General features: G+C 40.9%; 1 protein-coding gene across 3 annotated transcripts in view; it reads right to left on the reverse strand.

Annotated features, from left to right (window-relative positions):
- LOC106808613 (serine-rich adhesin for platelets-like) overlaps nucleotides 1–20013 on the reverse strand; it is a 38594-nt gene that overhangs the window by 13900 nt on the left and 4681 nt on the right. For 2 of the 3 annotated variants that reach the window (XM_014811394.1, XM_014811395.1), the window contains exons 3-4: nucleotides 1103–1192; nucleotides 138–285 (exon numbers count right to left, since the gene is read on the reverse strand). In XM_014811394.1, the coding sequence (XP_014666880.1) occupies nucleotides 138–285; nucleotides 1103–1165 (211 nt within the window). In that variant the 5' untranslated portion in view covers nucleotides 1166–1192. Of the gene's footprint in view, nucleotides 1–137; nucleotides 286–1102; nucleotides 1193–16579; nucleotides 16963–20013 lie in introns of those variants that run through there. The other variant, XM_014811396.1, reaches the window with a different exon arrangement.

Here is a 20013-nt window from a genome sequence, read left to right on the forward strand (position 1 = left end):
ATTTTCATGCCATTTTGGTGCCCACCCTTTCTGGTGGTCACGAAACGGAAGAATATAGCAAGACAGCAGCCTGCCTAAAAGGAAGACGATAGAGGGAGACAGGAAAAAGGGAAGAGGAAAGATCAATGAAGTCACACCTTGCAGTTTCTTCAGAACAGCCACCTCCATCTTCAGCACCTGCTTCGCTTGCTTGGCAGACTCTAGCTTCAGTGCGACCGACTCCTTGGTGACCATGTCTACGCCCTCGTAGATCTCACCAAACCCACCTCCTCCGATCTTCTTCACCTGGGACAGAATGAGACAGATACGCAGTATTAGGGCCAACTATGTGTGATAGCTCAGAGTCGTCTATCTATTTCCCCTTCCTGTAATGTTTAGTGAAGACTGTGAACAGCAGCATCATCGCCGAATCTCACAAGTTACAGGCATTCCAAATGTTAAGAATATTTTTAATTTCTTATAGAATAACATGTACGTGATATTCCATATTGTTGATTTCCAGGCCCCCGTCTCAATAGGTTTTTTTGCATTTGATGTCAGCTGACATGAATAGACTGTTGTACAGTCAGCTAAAATTTACCAGATTGTTGAATATTCCATGATGTCATTCATTGTTTTTTTTAATAAAAGACATCTTAGCTGGATAGTTACAAATTGCTCAATTCATCAATAAAATCGATGTGTTCCTTTGTTGTAGGCCGCTACAGAATATAATAATTATACTACATACTTATATAGTAATATCAATATAATAATACTTGCAGTAAGAAGAGATTAAGTTTGTACAGACCACCTACTTGTGACTAGTGCAACATAATATACCCATTCACAAGGTTTGACTGTAAAACCCTGCTTCTTTATTCGTGACAGTAATTCCTCGAATTAAATTCTTTATTACTGCATGCTGCACGTAATGAAAACCGGTCCATTAGCGTAAACTTTTAATCAGCGAAAGAGAGCACTAATGCATCAAACGTAGAAAAACCAGGTAGCACGTGTAGCATAGAGTACGTAATGATTTTATTTACTGTACCCAAAAAGCATAATAAAAACTAAACCCATACTTATTTTATTACTGTTTGAGTTTCTCAGCTCTACCCACCACTTTCCAGCGCTCTTTGATGACATGGCCCGGCTGTACAAGGTCCTCGTGAGCCTCCCCCATGCCTAGGCTCTCAGCCTACGACTCAGCCTGCAACAGGAGATGCGGTATGAACGTGAGTAGAAAGAGAATGTGTAAACTGTGAAGCCAAACTGAATGCAAGCTGTTTGCACGCGTTTCCTTCCACAGCCCTATAAGGAATGAGTACACATTGATGATCGCGAATAACTTCAGCACTCTCCCATTCAAGTACATTCATGAGCACGATGGGTAAAACACTGACTGATTCCTTACAAGTAGGGACACAATCAATGCTCGCCAAATTTAAATGGGAATTGCAAACGTAGCAGACGAAATTTTATTCGTAAGGCCATAATAAAAATATTATCACCCAACCGACCCACCAAAAAGATTTAAAAAATGCTATTGATCTTTCACATTCTTTTTTTTACAAATTGTATCATTGACACTGTACATGATATAAATCTGTAGGCAATACATTATATGTACCAAGCAAAACAAACATTCAACATAAAAGCTATTAAAAGGTATCTCCACACAACCACACCGGAGCATGTAGACACCATGCAAAATTTGTAAAAAGACCAACCTCAAAATAAAAAAAGAAGCCTATCTACATACCCAAACTTTTCAGCCTGGGTCGGGTGAGGGCAAACAAAGATTTTTTTAATTGTGGCCTAACTGGAATGACCGACCGCTCAACCATCTACAGTATAGACCACTGGATGTGGTGTATTCATAGAGATGTTTGGCTACTTGGCTTGGCTTCAGCGATCATGACCCATTTGTCACGACTAGCGAGCGATTAGTGCAGCCAGCCTCCCACATTACGGTGCAAACAGCAAACAATTAGGATGCTGATTGTGAACATCTCGCAGTGGACTATGAACCGACGTTTGACCTTTCTATGCAAACAAATATCCTGTATCCACACATTAAGACATTTCTCTGGGGAAAGGATATAAACAAGGGAGAGCCAGCGTGAAGGCATGAAGGGTAGCAATGCAAGTGCTCAGTCGATGCTGTGAAGTAGATTGCTGACAATGAAAAGCTAGTAATTAGGAGTAATTAGGAGTAATTAGGAGTAATTAGAAGTAGCTAGTAAATAAGAGTGCGAGAAAGGGACATAAATACTTTTTAATAGTGAGTCATTGATCACACACTCACGATACGAAAATTAGACAAATCATTGTTTTCAAACCGTTACTATGTTTTGTTATCAATGTCTTACTATACACTGCTATAAGGTTAGCTAAGTACATAACTGACAGGCTTCGCCGTCGGAGAAAACCACTCTAAGGAACCAGTCTAAAAAAAGGCCCCATCATTTACTCGACGGGGCTGATTTTCTCTAGATGGGGCGGATTTTTTTAAGTTGATGAATTGTGTAATAAAAGCTTTGAAATCTCGAAATTTGACGGCGCCGGAAGAAAAGCCCCGTCGATGTCGGAGACGGGCTGTTCACGGAGGCTTGGGCTGATCAGACCCCGTGAAAAAGCGAAGCCTGATAACTGACTTATTCGGCTGAGTGAGATAACCAAGACTCCTAGGATATTGTTGCTAGTTAGCGAGACCAATTTACACATGCGCATTTAAAAGTTACTTTGTATCTTCACCCAACCTCTCTAGCGAGTCTTATGGTGCAGAACTCTGAATCTGCATTTCGCTTAAAGCACTATCACAAGAATACGCCAGAATAAACTCTAATGAAGTGAAGCCAAGCATTCAAGTACCACCATATGAGCTGGGTTAGTTGAAAAAAACCAGTTCCATTTCCAATAATCGTCGTTCGTCAAATATTTGTGCACGTAACGAGATCGCTATTAAAGTGACTTCACTAAATCAATATATACTTGCAATGTATCTACAGATATTATTCACTAACTACGATGGACATCTGCAGTGCCTTCAATGTTCCATAGCTACCAAACATCTGGCTGGAAGTTGGAGTTTTCAGCAAAACAAAAAGTGCACTCATTATGGAACCGGGAGAGACGCCTGATATACTAACCCTGCACCAACAGGCACTTGAAACGTCTCAATAAAAAAAAGGTATAAAATAAACACGAAATGTATTTACTGCCAAAGTCTTAGTTAATGTTTCTCTACTCTATTTCGCATATTATTGTCGATAACTTGCTGTAAATGCCGTTTAAATGCTCATCTGCAACACACAAGTACACCGCACGCACGCCCTGTGCACAAACAACAAGAATAATTTACCAACCACAGGATACAATCATGCGAATCATACATAAATCATTACAAACAGAAATAAGCATGTGTGATGCCTAGTCCACTTGCTAGGCGATTCAGCATACTCGTGTTAGATGGTATAGGCAATCTGCATAAAGTGCATGATTGAAATCAGGTAATCAGGTAAGGACGAAATAGCTCACTTCGACTTTACTGGCTTCAGCATTTTACATATCTGGCTTTAGCATGACAGCATAGGTTCACATGCGATTGTCCACTATCTGTGCTAATGCACAGTGTGCTGCTACTACTGCACAGTGTGCTGCTACTGCACAGTGTGCTGCTACTGCACAGTGTGCTGCTACTGCACAGTGTGCTGCTACTGCACAGTGTGCTGCTACTGCACAGTTTGCCCGTGCCTACTACTGACACAGTGCGCTGCTACTACACAAGTGTACTGCCTACTCCCCACAGTGTGCTGCTACTGCCACAGGTGTTGCTGTACTACATGCACAGCTGTGCTGATTACTGCAACAGTGTGCTGCTTACTACTGCACAGTGTGCTACTACTGCACAGTGTGCTGCTACTACTGCACAGTGTGCTGCTACTGCACAGTGTGCTGCTACTGCACAGGTGCTGCTACTACTGCAAAGTGTGCTGTACTACTGCACAGTGTGCTGCGTACTACTATGCCACAGTGTGCTGCCTTACTGCACAGTGTGGCCACAGTGTTCTACTACTGCACAGTTGTGCTGCTACTGCACAGTGTACTGCTACTGCCATAGTGGTGCTGCTACTGACAGTGTGCTGCCTACTACTGCGCAAAAAGTTTTTTTTTTTTTTGTTGCTAGCTACTACTGCACAAGGTGTGCTGCTACTGCACAGGCTTGCCCTGCTACTGCCCACAGTGTGCTGCTACTACTGCAAAGTGTGCTGCTACTACTGCACAGTGTGCTGCTACTGCACAGTGTGCCACAGTGTGCTGCTACTGCAAAGTGTGCTGCTACTACTGCACAGTGTGCTGCTACTGCACAGTGTGCTGCTTACTGCCACAGTGTGCTGCTTACTACACAAGTGTGCTGCTACTGCACAGTGTGCTGCTACTGCACAGTGTGCTGCTACTGCACAGTGTGCTGATACTGCACAGTGTGCTGATACTGCACAGTGTGCTGCTACTGCACAGTGTGCTGCTACTACTGCACAGTGTGCTGCTACTGCCCACAAGTGTGGGCTGCCCTACTACTGCACAGGGTGCTGCTTACTACTGCACAGTGTGGTGGGCTGCTACTGCACAGTGTGCTGCTACTGCACAGCTGCACACATTCCCACACGTATGCTTCCTACGCGCATTGAGCCGTATAAACAGACTGTGTGATAAATATGTGATAACATGTCAGTTTGGATTAGATGTGCAACCCAATGTGGAATAATAACATCTCTACAGGATAACGTAGCGTGCCGATTACATGGCGCTGTGAACCTACTTTGACTATAGTGCTTTCTATACATATTCCATATTATTGTACACATTTACATGAAAACAAAATTTCATTCGAAAAATACAACATATAGGCCTACAACATAAATATAACATATACAAAAACAGGGGTAGAAATAAGGGGGAAAAAAGAGATGGTCCACAGGACCATCTAGTTTGAAATTTAGATGGTCCTCCTAAATTTTAGATGGTCCTCCTAATTTTGAAATTGCTTCTCTAAAAGTAATGCGGCGTGCAAGCGTAAGAAAGAGATTTTACATGGTGATAAAATGGTTTAATTATTCACCTACTGATTGTAACAATGAATGTATCAAACGATACAGTAATTGTTTATTCACTTTAATAGTATATATTGGAACGTGGAAACTTCAAAGAAAATTACCGTAAAATGGGACCAAAATATTGACGGACCATTGACTTTGAAAATCTGATGGTCCTCCTGATTATTTGATGGCCCCGGACCATCGCTTATTTCGACCCCTGCAAAAATACAACATGTACAACACAAATATACAACATAACAGGCAGAATGCCATCAGCAAGCAGCAATCAGCTGGACAAGTTGCGTAAAGCTGTTCAAAATGAACACCGAACATCGTGACAACAATATATAACAATAATATCAGAAGTAGATAATAGGGAACCCCCTCTAATAGGGGATAATAATAGGGATAATAATAGGGGATAATAATAGGGGATAATAGGGTTCCCTATTATCAAGAGCTAGTAATACCTAGAATGTACAACGGAAAAACGCTGAATAAAGTGGATGCGAGGCGGCGTGAGGCATGTGGGAGGGGAGGTTTAGGAGCCAATATCTCAGCCTAGGAGTATCGTATTGACAAGCGGTTGGTCTTGTTTTAGAGATCAAAGAATTCTGCTTAATGCAATACCATAAAATTATTCTAGACTCGCAGGCAAAGTAGAATAATGTTGTCGTGAAATAGCACTATTTTCCCGTTTTCCCGTTGTACACTCTAGGTATTATTAGCTCTTGCTATTATCTACTCCTGATAATATGTGTTGGTATAGAACAAGTTAGTTAGTTTCCCATTACCACTCAGCCTAAAGTATCACCTAACACTCACCTATATAATAGGTACTTTATTGGGCCAATTTCAGCCTGGAGGTTCTTAAAATCGCGGGTTCTTTTATGCGGGTGTTTAGTCCCAGGGAAAAAATAAAATTTATTTTATCGGGGGCTACTTTTCAAGCTCGCGTGCATGAAAATAGCAGTCTAAAATTTGGTTTGCATTAAATTCTATGCAAATTTACGGGGGCTCTTTTTGGCATTTCGGGGGCTAATTCGCCCCGAGCCCCCGTGCATTTTTTCCACTGGTGTTTACTGTATTGCAACTGAGGAGGTAAAAGCAAAAACTAAGTGTGACGTACAGCAGGATTACACATCGTTTTCATACCCTAGCTACTGCGTCTTAGTTATTTTTCCCCTACTGGCAGTACTGACCTTTCCCAGCTCAGCCCAACAGGGTGCATACTGGTGAATGCTGGTCCCCAACATGCTAAACAAATATTAGTGCGTACTCGGAAAACAATTTAGGTCACTTTTTAAAGTCAGTCAAAGTGCCATGCTGCGAATATATTTACAGTAGAAACAAAACCACTGTCTATTTTAGTACCACGTCGAAGCTAGCAAAGTCACTGGCTTCACAGCAGCAGCCCAGCATCTCAACCCTCTCCAAAACATCCGCTCCACCTATCAACCCAGCTCACTCGTCAAAACTTCATTCGCTCTTAAAAACCTGCTAAATTTAGTACATAATTTTCTTCCAGCCTGAAGATTTTTTCTCTGAAAGCATGTATTTACAAACGTGCTGTAAACAGGCGCGTGAAATCTCGTGGTTGGGCAAGCACACATCTGCCGATGCAACACTTTTGCGATCTCTCTTCATTACAAAGCTCATTTTACATGGTTCAAGATGAAATAATACAACATTATCACAGCGAACGAGCTTGGCACTCACCCGCTCGCCTATAGATGTCCAGTGAAAATAATATCAGGCGAGTAAAAGCTAAAGCTGACTCGCCCATGTTGGCGAGTAAAAACAATTGTCTAAAACTTTAATCAAATGTTGGTTCCTAGCCACCTGAACCCACCTGCCCTGGCCGCTCAGCCGGCCGGCGAGACCGCATGAAAATCGGCTAGTGTGTCCAGTGTTCCGGTCGCAGTCGCGGTCGATTTTCGATTTCCCTATATATATATATTCCTACGCGGCGCTGATGCTAACGCATAGATAGATGATATTTCGGCTAGATACTAATTCTCAGCGATGCTACTACGTAGCTGCGCATCGTCCCGGCCGCACAGCCCACTCACATACTCTATCATCTTTGGCGATGCACAGAGCCGCATCCAGCTGCTGCCGACTCCCTCCCGCTGGCTGGCGAGTGAGTCAGCATCATTTCACTAGTAGTGCACGGGTAGTAATACGTTACTTGAAAGACTATGGAGCAACTAGATGATCAAATAGGAATACAATATCTAAATTAAAAGGAGGAATTATTTAAGTTAATTAAAAATTTAAAAAACCAAACATATATGAAATACATTTATTATGATATAATATTGTTATATATAATAAATGTTTTAAAAATTGATAAAATTAAGAAATTAATATATTGAAACAGTTCGAAACTGCAATCTTCTCGACTTAATTCTCATCGCATCCGTCGGTGGTTGCTATATTATTCTGCAACAGTAGCAGACGAAAGATCATGACCTGCCGACAACGCACTACTAAACGCAATATTAGTATCATTTCCACAACAGGAAAACGAACCCATCCCGATAAATGTGCGTTCACTAAATGGTAATGGCATCAAGTAGAACAGAAGACACCTTACGGACGATCAATATTTCGAGAGACGTACGCCCAGACAGTAAAGCAGCTGCAGGGCGTCGACATTATATCTTACATGTCTAGCAGCAACGTCGCTCCCTCCCGATAGATCAACGAACCATCGGCTAAGCAGCGTCAGCATTATTATTCTTCCCTTGATGAAAGATCGATGCAGGACCATTACAGCATAAAATCGTTGAGCAACCAATCTTGCCACTAAAATCTATCAAGCAGACGGAGGAAACAGTTACTTAGTAATTTCCCTTGCTGAGCTCACACCTTGAATGTTGATCTAGATACTTAGTCTACACTTTATATTGGGGGTTATGACGAAACGCATAAAATTAAGGATTATATAAAAAAAGGCAACAAAGAGTAGCAAAACTAATTATTACAAGTAAAGTTAGCCCCCCCCTGCCTAATAAAATTAACACGAATGTAACCGCGAACATTAGGGAGTCGTTGATAAAGGAAGGTTGGTTGCAATTGTGAGGGGATGAGAAATTTAGCAGAGACAAACTCCACAGTGTAAGGACTACAGACAGACTGAGACATTTACCTCGTAGACTATACACCATCAGGCATCACCCATCTACTACAGGGAACAAGGATCACTGTGATTAATGTATGAACTGAATTACAATGGGTTTCTCTGGATGAACTTAGGAATTCTTACTTGTCTACGTCACGGAATAATTCAATCTGGTAAAGCTAGTACACGCGATCACCACTCACACACACCAACATGTATTGTAAAGTACGTACATCACCCGCGCGGCCATATATCGACCAAGGAATCCCTTTATCGCGTAACTCAATAGGCCGCTTAATTTGACTTAAAGTTATATAATAACTAGGAAGAACGCTAGGCCATTCTTCTAGCTTTTCATTTTAACCCGGCTCCCCACACACGCAAGCACGCAGACACGCACGCACACCACACACGCACACACACGCGCGCATACACGCACACACACGCGCGCATACACGCACACACACACATGCACGCACACGCGCGCACACACATGCACGCACACACGCATACCTTCACTGTGATACAGATTGTCCGGTAGCACGGAACGCTACTGTTTAGTTACATTGAGCAGAGAACTTACAAGCTACTGTAACAGCGACATCACGCCTGCACTGACTTATGGTACACCAGCCAATATAAGTAAATTTTTTTACTTTGGGGTGCATTTTTTGTTGACAGCAGGCATCCATGCTAGATCAATGAGTCATAGGGTGGCGAAGAAAATGTGGGTGGATGTCACCCTAGATGTTGACCTTAAAGGTCATTTTCAAAGTCAAAAGGTCAAATAAGGTCAGATTTCGTGTTTTTCACATTGTGCATTAATTGACATCAATTTTGTTCGCTCTATCCATAGAAACTATTTTTAATATCAAAAACATGTATTTAGGCTGTTTAATTAACAAGTGAATTTTAATTTTTACACATATGTGTATGGCATCGTGAAACACAAATGTGATTTTCTCGAAATGTGTTTATTGTGCATGTTAAAGTAATTTGCACACCAAAACTTTTGGATTTGCACACCAAAACTATCATACACGTTCAATAAACTACTTTGTCACTGTAAAATCCTAAACAATTATTTTGTTTGCAATTGCCACCTGTTTTATTTTTTCATCAAACACTGCTGTTTAGGGCTGTGAGAGATGGCAACTGGACTCTTCATCTTGCATCCTTTGCAGCCATGCTGCCATGGCTCACCATCTACGACCACACCAACTATGCTCGATGGGGACCGGTCTATCTCGCAGACATGAAACTCCTAGAGAAGACAGCGCCAGGGGTTCATGCAGAGTTCATTGCTGGGAACTTTGTTGTGAAGAAAACAAAAAGGCGCTTCAACCAAGTTCCTGCTGACCAGGCGACTGAGGGGATCAACAGAACATGCAAGATGCAAAATGGCATTATTGGCATTACCAGGAATGATCAAGCCAGGGACAAGTTTTGTATCACATGGTCAGAACAATCACGCATCACACAGAACATCAGATCTCTCTACAACCTTGAAGACGATGAGGAAGAGACCACTTTCACCCGTTCTGATAGTTGTCCAGCACGCACAAGGCGTGATATTGATGATGTGATGAAGCTTGCCATACAAGTGACAAGATTTGATGTATTCCGAGTACACACTACCTTGGCTGAAGGAGATGGAGACTGTGACACGAACGGAAAAGACAATTTACCATTGGTATCACTGGCAACCAAATTTACTGCATCGAATGACGTGGTGAGAGATCTACTCACAGCTGAAGACCGAGGAAAGAAGCATGTTGTCACTAATGTAAAGCAACGCCTGATTGAGGGAACTGTCAGGTTTCATGACACACTGAAGAAGCACCACTCAAAAACCTTTGCTGATCTGTACAAAGCAAATGTATCTACTAAACAGAATGTACAGAAAACAATCAAAGCTGACAGAAAGCTACTGCAGCAATTGCTCAATGCTGTCACCGCCGGGCGACCACTGGAAATGGCGGACTTTCATATTATTATGTGTAAAAATTAAAATTCACTTGTTAATTAAACAGGCTAAATACATGTATTTTTGATAATAGAGATAGTTTCTATGGATAGAGCAGATAAAGTTGATGTCAATTAATGCACAATGTAAAAAAAAAAAATTTGACTTTATTTGACCGTTGACCTTGAAAATGACATTTAAGGTCAAAATCGATGGTGGCATCCAGTCACATTTTCTTCCCCACCCTATGACTGATTGATCTAGCATGGATGCCTGCTATTAACAAAAAATGCACTAACAATTCTATTCTATTCTGATTCTATCCATGTTTCACTTATTGTGGACAGCTTTGCACTTGGCGGGATAAGGCAAGCTAGCTGGCGCTTAAGGAGATTATTTTCACGGAGAAATAATAATATTTGGGAGTGGAAAGTGGGTCACAGGTCACCTAAACTTGTTGCATATATGCCACCTGCCGATGCTGGACTAATGGTAAGGGCGGCACACCACCAGCTGTGCCTGTCTCAGGGTTTATACTGGGTTATTGCTGACAGCCTGATGTGCTACTAGACATTCTGACTCAATTAGTTGCAATTTTTCTTCAAACACACCATTAACGTCTACTCTGTGATGTTTCCTGCTACATTGTTTCAAGAAATCATACATATGATAACTTTTAACACTTTTCATCAGGAGAAAAACGTCATTCAAATTTTGTTGCCGTAGCCCACTCAATATTGTACCCACCCCATCCTCCTACTCACTTTGAGCATGAAAATTGACTATACGTGTGTATGGACCTGGCAGAGATTCTATACAAGACGGTAACTAGAAGTCTTGGCCATATAGCAGTCAGACCTCTGCCGTTATGTCTGCCTGAGCTTACAAATTATGGTAAAACTAGAGGCGAGAAAGAGGAGCGTGGGAAGAAAATGGGAAAGACGAGGAAAGAAGACGGGAGGATACAACACACAAGGAAAGGGAGACGTGATCGGGAGGGGGCAAGTGTGGTTGGAAAACCTCTGTGATATAGATTAATGAGCGAGGTTTGGGAGAAGAGGAGGCAAATTGAAGGGAAGGGGAGGAAACTGAAGGAGAATAATAGGTTATAAGAATGTGTCAATATGAGAATGTGAAAAGGACACGAGGAAGCAAAAAAACGTATAAAATACGTGTAAAGTGGTGAGAAAGCGGGGCAATGGTAAATAAAGAACATTTTTCAACTTCTGGTAGATCACTCGGCAACCAAAAAACCTGCGCACTGAGGACACTACTGCTGAACGGGGTTCGTTTGCTGGCTGTACTGGGGATGGTCTACCACAAATCATAAAACTCTACAATTCCACTCGAAGTGAGCGAAACTAATGTTCTGGGAATATCCTTTATCGGTTCTTTACGAGTGAAAGAAATTTTTTTGCAGTACACGTGTAAATAGCTACATGTCGAAATGAGGTTATCAACACAGGCAAACTAGCAATAAACTCTGCCTATCCAATTAAAAATGTTTTCTGAAATATTATCTGAATAATTTAAATGCAGATGTTAGTAAAAAGGCAATCTATAAATGAAGATATTAAATGCGTGACACATCTGCTCTGTTGAAACAACCCTGCATTGTAACAAAATATCTATTTTAATTCTCGTGCTTCAAAACATCTATCTAGTTGAACTTGACCAAAATTACTCGTCTAAGCCATCGATGATATGTAAAACACTAGATTTTACTGTATCATCTTCCGCAGCTAAGGATTAAAAATAACTGATATTGACAGATGTTTTAGAAGTAAATAACATAGATGGCAGTAAGTGGCATCTTAGAAAGACTAGAGTGCCCACACATGAAGGTTGAACGCAGTCTAACTCATGTTGTCAACACCTTTCATATGACCGCACGCAGCTACACTGTGAAAAATGCAATCATGAGTATTATATTTCTAGCAACAGTTTTAGCATGTATGAATGAGGTATGAGCATGGCTGTAGAGGAATTAAGGCATGTAAGCGCCAGGAGAAGGACAGTAGTAAGCGATGGGTACATGTAGTGGTCTAAACACACAAGTTGACACTCTGACTGATTAGTGTTTTGAGTCACAGTAGGTATTGTAAAGGTGTTTTTTTATACTAGCAACAGTAACGATCGAAGGATATGTCAAATGGTATTCAAACATTAGTACTTAGTACCTGGAAGCTCACATACATACATGTGCATACTGCTACCCAGGATGTTAAGAAGCTAAATAAATTGTCCCCGAAATGAGCATTGCTAATACATTTCAATACGCGTTGTGAAAAGACTTCGTGTCTGGGCATATACTCTGACCATGCCCTGTATAGCCTAATGACATTTATGTTCTTCGTACGTTGCTATAAGGTGAATATAAAACCCCCGTTGTCACTAGTTAAGTTGGGCTTCAAAATGATATCAACCACTGACGATCACTATTATCCACTAACATATGCTGCATATCGAACAGTAGATGCCGACATGTATCGGCTGACAGACAGATCAATACGTTCAGTGCAACTTCGTAAGCAATAGTCCCTGGAGCCTCACAGAGGGCAACGCTGAGCATCTTGCTAGCCGGTCTCGTTTTTGTTCAGCCTCATTGATTAGTATTATTACTGCTTGTAGGGATAGCCGGGTGTAATTCGCCTAATCCGATGGCTCCGTGATAGCTGCAGCATTGAGCGTCGACGTGAGACAGCGTATACATCTCAGTGCGACCGAGTGTACACATTACGTCATCAGAGCTTCACACGTGACACACGTACGGCCGACTGCGCGTTTTCATCGCGCGACAGAGAAGCATGTGGGCGGGCAGTGATGTATGATGTTTGTTTCGCGATACAGTATACCTGTATATATCGATTAACGCTCTGTTGCATTTCTTCAGTAACCACCAATAATAGCAAGACAGTTCTCACAGTCACGGGGTAACAATACAGTGCCATGGCGCTCATAGTAACCTGATGGGATGATTCATCAGTTACGAATTGCGCAGTCATACAGCTTCCAAATTAGTTCAGGCTAGTAAATATTGGCAGTTACTTCTAATTCCTACCAAACATAGGCCGACGGAGTTGTCTATGTGTATTCGGAACTTTGTATTAGTCTGTTGGCAAAAATCCAAGCCTATTGAAATAAATTTATTGAAAATAAACTATAAATTTTCATGTGATAAAATGGATAGTTGAGATAAAGTTCTTTCCGATGCGCACTTAGAAATTGACACCCTGTAGACTAGTACTGTGGTTCATGGTCAAATCGTATCTAGTTGTACATAACATAGCTCTGTTACTCGTTGAGACGATATGAGAGCCTAGCAGAAGTACACGGGCAAAGAGTGCATGAATTCCCTCTATTATGCACTCCGGATACTGGTGCGTCGTAAGAAGTTATAGTAATAAGCGATGACAGTATTTCACCTGAAAGCTGACATGCGCCTTCTGTTGAGAATTCCGCTGAGAATGCTAACGGAAAGACAATTGTGCATTTACGTTACGTTAATAACGTATCGTAACGTAACGGTAACGAATTTACGTTTACGTTACGTTAGAGAGAATTTATGTATAAACAGATCAGTGAATATTTTTTTCAGGAATCGACAGTGCAGTCTGGTCTCACCCAGAAGCCTTCTTACGGTTGTTGTGTGATGAAATCAGTGAGCAGAATAGTGATTATACGGACTGACAGAACTCAAGAAGATGATCGGGTAGTGTAGGCCTACCTTCGCGCATAAGTAGTTATTTTAAAAGTACAAGTAGAAAACCCGGTGTAAAAACCGCTGATTGACGCCGGGACGGCGTTATGATAATCCATGTTGATAATTTGAATATAATGAACGGCAATTTTGTGAGTTATGTTGTACATAGCAGCATCTCTACAACGCGACAGCGGCATGGTCTGAATCGATGCGATAGCTGCTTTCTGTCTAGTGTTTGTTAGCGACAGCAATAACCCCAACCCTTCGCCATGTCACTCAGAAGTAATGTTTCGTTAGTAACGCCACAAACGTAGACAATACATACATGTGTCTTGTTTACACTCATGTCTCGCCCAACTAGGGGTGATACTCCATTAAGAGCGTTCCCAACTTAATATATATATATATATATATATATGGTCATGGGCATACATTAGTTTGTGGTTTAATGTCATTTAGGTTACGGTTAGGGTTAGGGTTAGGGTTAGGATTATCAATCATTAATCATTAATCATTAATCATTAATCATTAATCATTAATGATATCAAAGTTGGGAACACTCCTAATGGAGCGTTAGCCCGAACTAGCGATCGAAACTTGCTACTGTATCTTAAATGTCATAAACACGTTGCCGGGGCGGAATTGAAAAACACGTTTCTAAATATTTGAGCACTTTCACTAGGCATCACAAAGATCGGGTTTCCTCTCACTTCAATCATCTCTTACGCGAGAGAAGATTGCACTTCCGATGCTCACTACCCACTCTCTCATCCTACTCGAACCGTCCTGCGCAACCTCTCATCTCTGACAGTATTATATCTCATCTCAGTCTCAACCCCCCTTCCCCTGGCAGGCCTCGACCCGCCGACCGATAGCTACTTCTATGAGCACCCGACTGCGTTCATAGCCTGGCTCGCCACAAGGTTTCATAATACAGTATTGGCGGGAACAAGCCGAGAGTCCTCATTTAGATTACACACGGCTGTTACATGCATAGAGCACACCCTTCAGGGGAGCGCACTCGGAGGCTGGACAGATCATCAGACACATCTGGCACCGTGTAAACATGCCTGCATACATCACAGTGTGGGGGCAGAGACCAGATTGTGCATTGAAACCAGACTTGGCTTCCTGGATTCTAAGCACACACTGTACAGTGCAACTGATACCCATTGTGCACTATACGTAAATACACTAGAGCGTTATATATCGAGATCAAGGCTACGCGGATAAAGAATACGGCCTCTTTGTAACATGTACACCCCGTGTACCATAACGACATATATACTTCTTGAAAACACAATTCTAGGAAATGTATCTCCTAACAGTACATCGGTTTTAACTTCTATTATAAAGGGCAAGGCGAACGAGAATAACATCAGTTCTGATGTTATTCTCGTTCGCAGCTTGCCCTTTAAAGTATAATCAACACAATTGGCGTTATTAATTCTCCTTCTACAAATAAGTATTGGGTAAAAATTGCAGCTTCTGATCTCTCATCACCTTCTGGTAAATATATTTTCCTTTACAATTGCTTTCACGTTTTTTAACTTGAGAAAGTGAGAGAATTATAGAGAAAAAGATTGATTGATAGAGACATTAGTTTGTCTGTACGCACGTCGCACTGCTACCTCCGGTCAGGAACGTGGAAGTGACAAGCAGTTGGTCTTATTGAAGCACGGAAACATTATAATACCACATAACACTATGTACGTAACATTACTTAATTCAAGTGAAAATGTTTTTGCTGTTGTTATTAGTGTTTCCTCTATAGTTTATGCTCTTGATGAAATATTCTGTGAAAGATACCGGTGATTTGATATGCTTTCAACTATGCTAATTCTGAAGATAATATGTAGAATATGGAAGCGATATATATTACGAAACATGATAATTCACGCAAGAATTTGTGATTGTCTAATTGTGGCATAAATCATCCCCGTAACGTTAAATGTGCAGTGCTATAATTATAGCCTAGGCTGGATGAATTCACGTAGGTCAAACAACAACATAGACGTGCACACACAACACATCATCCTAATATTTAGCGTAAGCTGGGTGCTAACAACAAGAACAAGAATTAATGTAAGCTCATGAAACAGTAGCAATGTTATATCTCACTGCACAACGTTCCCAACATGTACACATCAATTATTTAGGTAAGCAAAATCAGCTCAAATCGCAGCTTTCCACTATTACGCAGTATCCAGTGCTCAGAACTTAACGCACTGTACACTGTAAACTTAATACGTAGTTCACTCTAACATAAATGATACATTGTAAAGTAAATATTGCATTGTAAACTAAATGATACACTGTAAACTAAATGATACACTGTAAACTAAATGATACACTGTAAACTAAATGATACACTGTAAACTAAATGATACATTGTAAACTCTATACACAATCAATACCGACTTAATGATGACCTGCAAATTAAATAGTAAAGCGCTGTTAACCTAAATACCAAAGCAAGTTCAACTTAAAATGAAACACTGTAAACTAAATGAGCAAGTGTAATAACTATGCAACTAAATAAGCATAGTTCTCTAACCTAAGCAATACAATTAAAACTATTGAATGATGCTAATTAAATAAAGCACTGTAACTGTAAGAACTATAAACCAAGTGAACTAGAGGCACACGAACACACTATTAGACAAATCTTTGTTGCGTAGGTTTACTGATGAATTAATTACCTTTTGAGAAAGTTCGCGGAGATGACATGTCTGCAGGAACAGGCGTGAGCAATTGCCGCAGTGCGTGAGTACAGCACATGTTCGATTCCTAACATTTTTTAATCCTTAGATCATTGCCTATCACTGTCACGTCGGCAGCTTTCACTCGGAGGGTTGGAAGTGAACCCCAGAAATAGTGTAGAGCAATCACAAACACCCGGGTACCACACTTTACGCGTAGATGCAAGTCTTCGTGCATACATCTGGTGCAGACAGCCGTATACTTTCACAGCTGGCCCAAAATTAGCAAGCGCAAATTGGTTGGAGCCTGCGGTTTATGTTTTATGAGAAGAACAGCAGCAGCTATCACATACTCCTCACGCAACACCGACTTCTCACTTGTAACCGACTCTCGTACTGCTCGGGTCTATGACACTCGAGTCAGCAGACAGCGGTCGTTCACCACGCTTTACACTGTCCAGATATGAAATCCAAGAAATATACCCTGTTTGAATGTGCGCGTGTGTGCGTATGCCAAAATGCATGTTCACACAAACGTCGGTTCTAACGTCAACACCAAGTACTATAGCTCGCAAACAACATTTACACCCATATATGCAACTTGATTGCTTAAATTTAAAGAATATTTCCCTGCTCGACTTTATCCTGATTTCATTCCCATGTATTGTACATTAGACCTATGTACAGCCTCAATGTGCACGAAGTTACAGTGATCCATGCAGTCGACTGCAAGTGTACACGATGCGCTGCTTTTACTTTTTCAGTTATTTTCCCCTTTTTATAGATTCAAACATTTGAAAGCAAACAAACCATAATTTTGTTGGGCACACAGTGATTGCGAATGTACCCTGGAGTACATACATCTACATCTCATACCACATATTATATACTGTCCTCAATCGCTGGTTTAACCCTTTTTTGCAGATAGCCATTCAAGGCAGAGAGGTGGTTGCATGTGCTAGGTGACAGTACCACGCAGCAGGCAATATTGTTTTTTATTTCATGGTGCTTGACATGGCCCTGCATCAATTACAACGAGGTATTTTGCCCAGCCACACAACAACACAGTTTCTGTGTTCTTACTGACAAATAACATACTATGTGTGAACAGGCTATCATTTTGAGATTGGCAGGTGACATTTTTAATATTTTTTTAATACTTTAAGTTTTTATTGCAAGATTTCATCATGTGACTGGCACATCTCATTTGCGACACTAGAATAGCCTTTATTAACTATTAGTATTTTGTAATTTCTTAAATACTTGACATATTAGTGGAAAGTATATTTCATGATCCTTTCGTTTGTCATAAAAACGGTCGGTTAGTCCTGAAACAAAAGTTTCTCCCTTGGTGGCCTACTCATGTCCTCCACGTAAAGTATAGCAGCATGCATGCGTACAGCGTGTGTGCAAAAATGTGGGCTGTCGAAATTTGAGCTGCGTTTGCTTGGGAGAACAAGTTTAAACGAATGTTACTTGGCATCAGCAAGACGCATGTCTTCAGCCTCTAGCTATCGGCGTTACTTATGGTTTATTTATGCTACATAAAAATGTTTAATCATGAATATCAATAAGAAATAAATAACAAGCTCCATTTAACACTTGCCAGTACTTGTTATGGGTACTACAATGTCACCATTGCATGTGCCGTAACTGATGACAATGACGAAACTGGTACTTTTATATTTCACGATTGCACGTTTTGAGTTTTGACCCCAAAAAGCAATCAATCTGATCAATCAACCAGATAGAGACAAAACCAACTAATTTTACAACACTATATGACTAACCAGGACGTTTCCCAAGAATGTCAGAAGGCATGTTGAAATTGTCAGAGGGCAATTTATCTCCAATTGCTGATTGGTGTAAATTACTTGTGTAGCAAGTGACCCAAATAAACAGGTAAGCTATCCGTTCAGAGACCTAGATATATCAAGCTGCAAAAACCAGCACATCTGTTGAGATTGTCAAAACTTAACACAGCTGGAATACCGCATGTCGATTAGGCAATTAAGGAATATCAGTGGATTTATGAGATGCTACATTATTAGTTTCAGCTTTGAAGCCATTTTCGGTTAGACACACGTGAAAGGCCAGGGGACAATCCTGCTAACTAATGAAAGTGTCAATGAGACTGTAGCTCACCTTGGGTGTGATAGAAGAGGGAGGGGGGGATATATAAAGCAAAAGTATATAATATGGGAGAACTCCCATTATATCTAGCATATCTCCCATTATATACTCTTGATAATGATATATGCATAAGTTTTGATGCGAAAATAAATGTTTCAGATCTGAAAGTCTGAAATCTTGACGAGAGATGGCGCTACGCCTAAATGATCGCCATTTTGGTTTTTGAATATCGCGCAAATAAAAACAATAAAATATTCCAGTCAAATTATTGTAACGAAGAATCTAAAACACAATATTACACGTATATAGGTATGATTGTAGAGTTGTTAACCAGTTAGACGAAATAAACGTAATAGGACGTTGTCATCTCTCCCATAGGAGTAACAACTGTTTTGGGGCTAGCCTTACACATTCACATGTACCAAAATTTAACAAAATCGAATGAATTTAGATGGCCATTTTCATTTTTGCCAAAAAGTGGGCGTGGCTCAAAAGTAAGTCGACTGGCGTGCTCCAAAATAGGATATTCAAATTTCTCCCATAGGAGTAACAACTGTATGCAATTGGAAACATGTGGGTCAAACGGTTCTTGAGTTATGATATCGTTGACCGTAGCCAAATGTTGACAAACGGACGGACGGACGTACGATGGACGACACCCCATGGCAATAGCTCATCTTGACGATGTCAAGGCAAGCTAAAAATAATGGTGGGAACATCCTGAGGGGCTCCTAAATGTACTGCAGCAATGCAGGCATCTGGTACATAATCCATCCTCTGAATAATTATAACTCCTTATGATCAAACAGATACGTAACCTGTGAGTCAAGAAAAGTGGACTTGATTTTAACTCCATTTAGATATTGTTTGAGCTATTCGATAAAATGGAGTGCTCAATAGAAATAACATCCAGAGTACTGGAAGACTACTTAAGGCTTAAAAGCACATAATTTATATCTCCAAGGTAAGGCTAGATAGGTACTAACTAGGTTAAAATGATTAAATAGCTACATTTAAAAAGCTAACTTTGTACACTCGCCACTTTCTCGGTACATATACACTCTCTGTGCATGGGTCTGCTCTCACAATAAGTTCAATCAGGTAAGAAAGAAGAAACTGAACAACATAAAAGCAGTACATTGAATCAGCTGCCACACGATTTTACTTGACTGGCACTGACTCCATTGAGTCGAGGCAGACTGCAAGATGCCAGACGACTGTCTCGCTGGCAAACGTCACGTCTGCTGTAAGCTGCATCTTCATCAATCCCTCCACACACTGGAACAGAACTGTACCTACAG

The sequence above is a fragment of the Priapulus caudatus genome, unplaced genomic scaffold (assembly GCF_000485595.1).
Source record: "Priapulus caudatus unplaced genomic scaffold, Priapulus_caudatus-5.0.1 Scaffold290, whole genome shotgun sequence".
Classification (NCBI taxonomy): domain Eukaryota; kingdom Metazoa; phylum Priapulida; class Priapulimorpha; order Priapulimorphida; family Priapulidae; genus Priapulus; species Priapulus caudatus.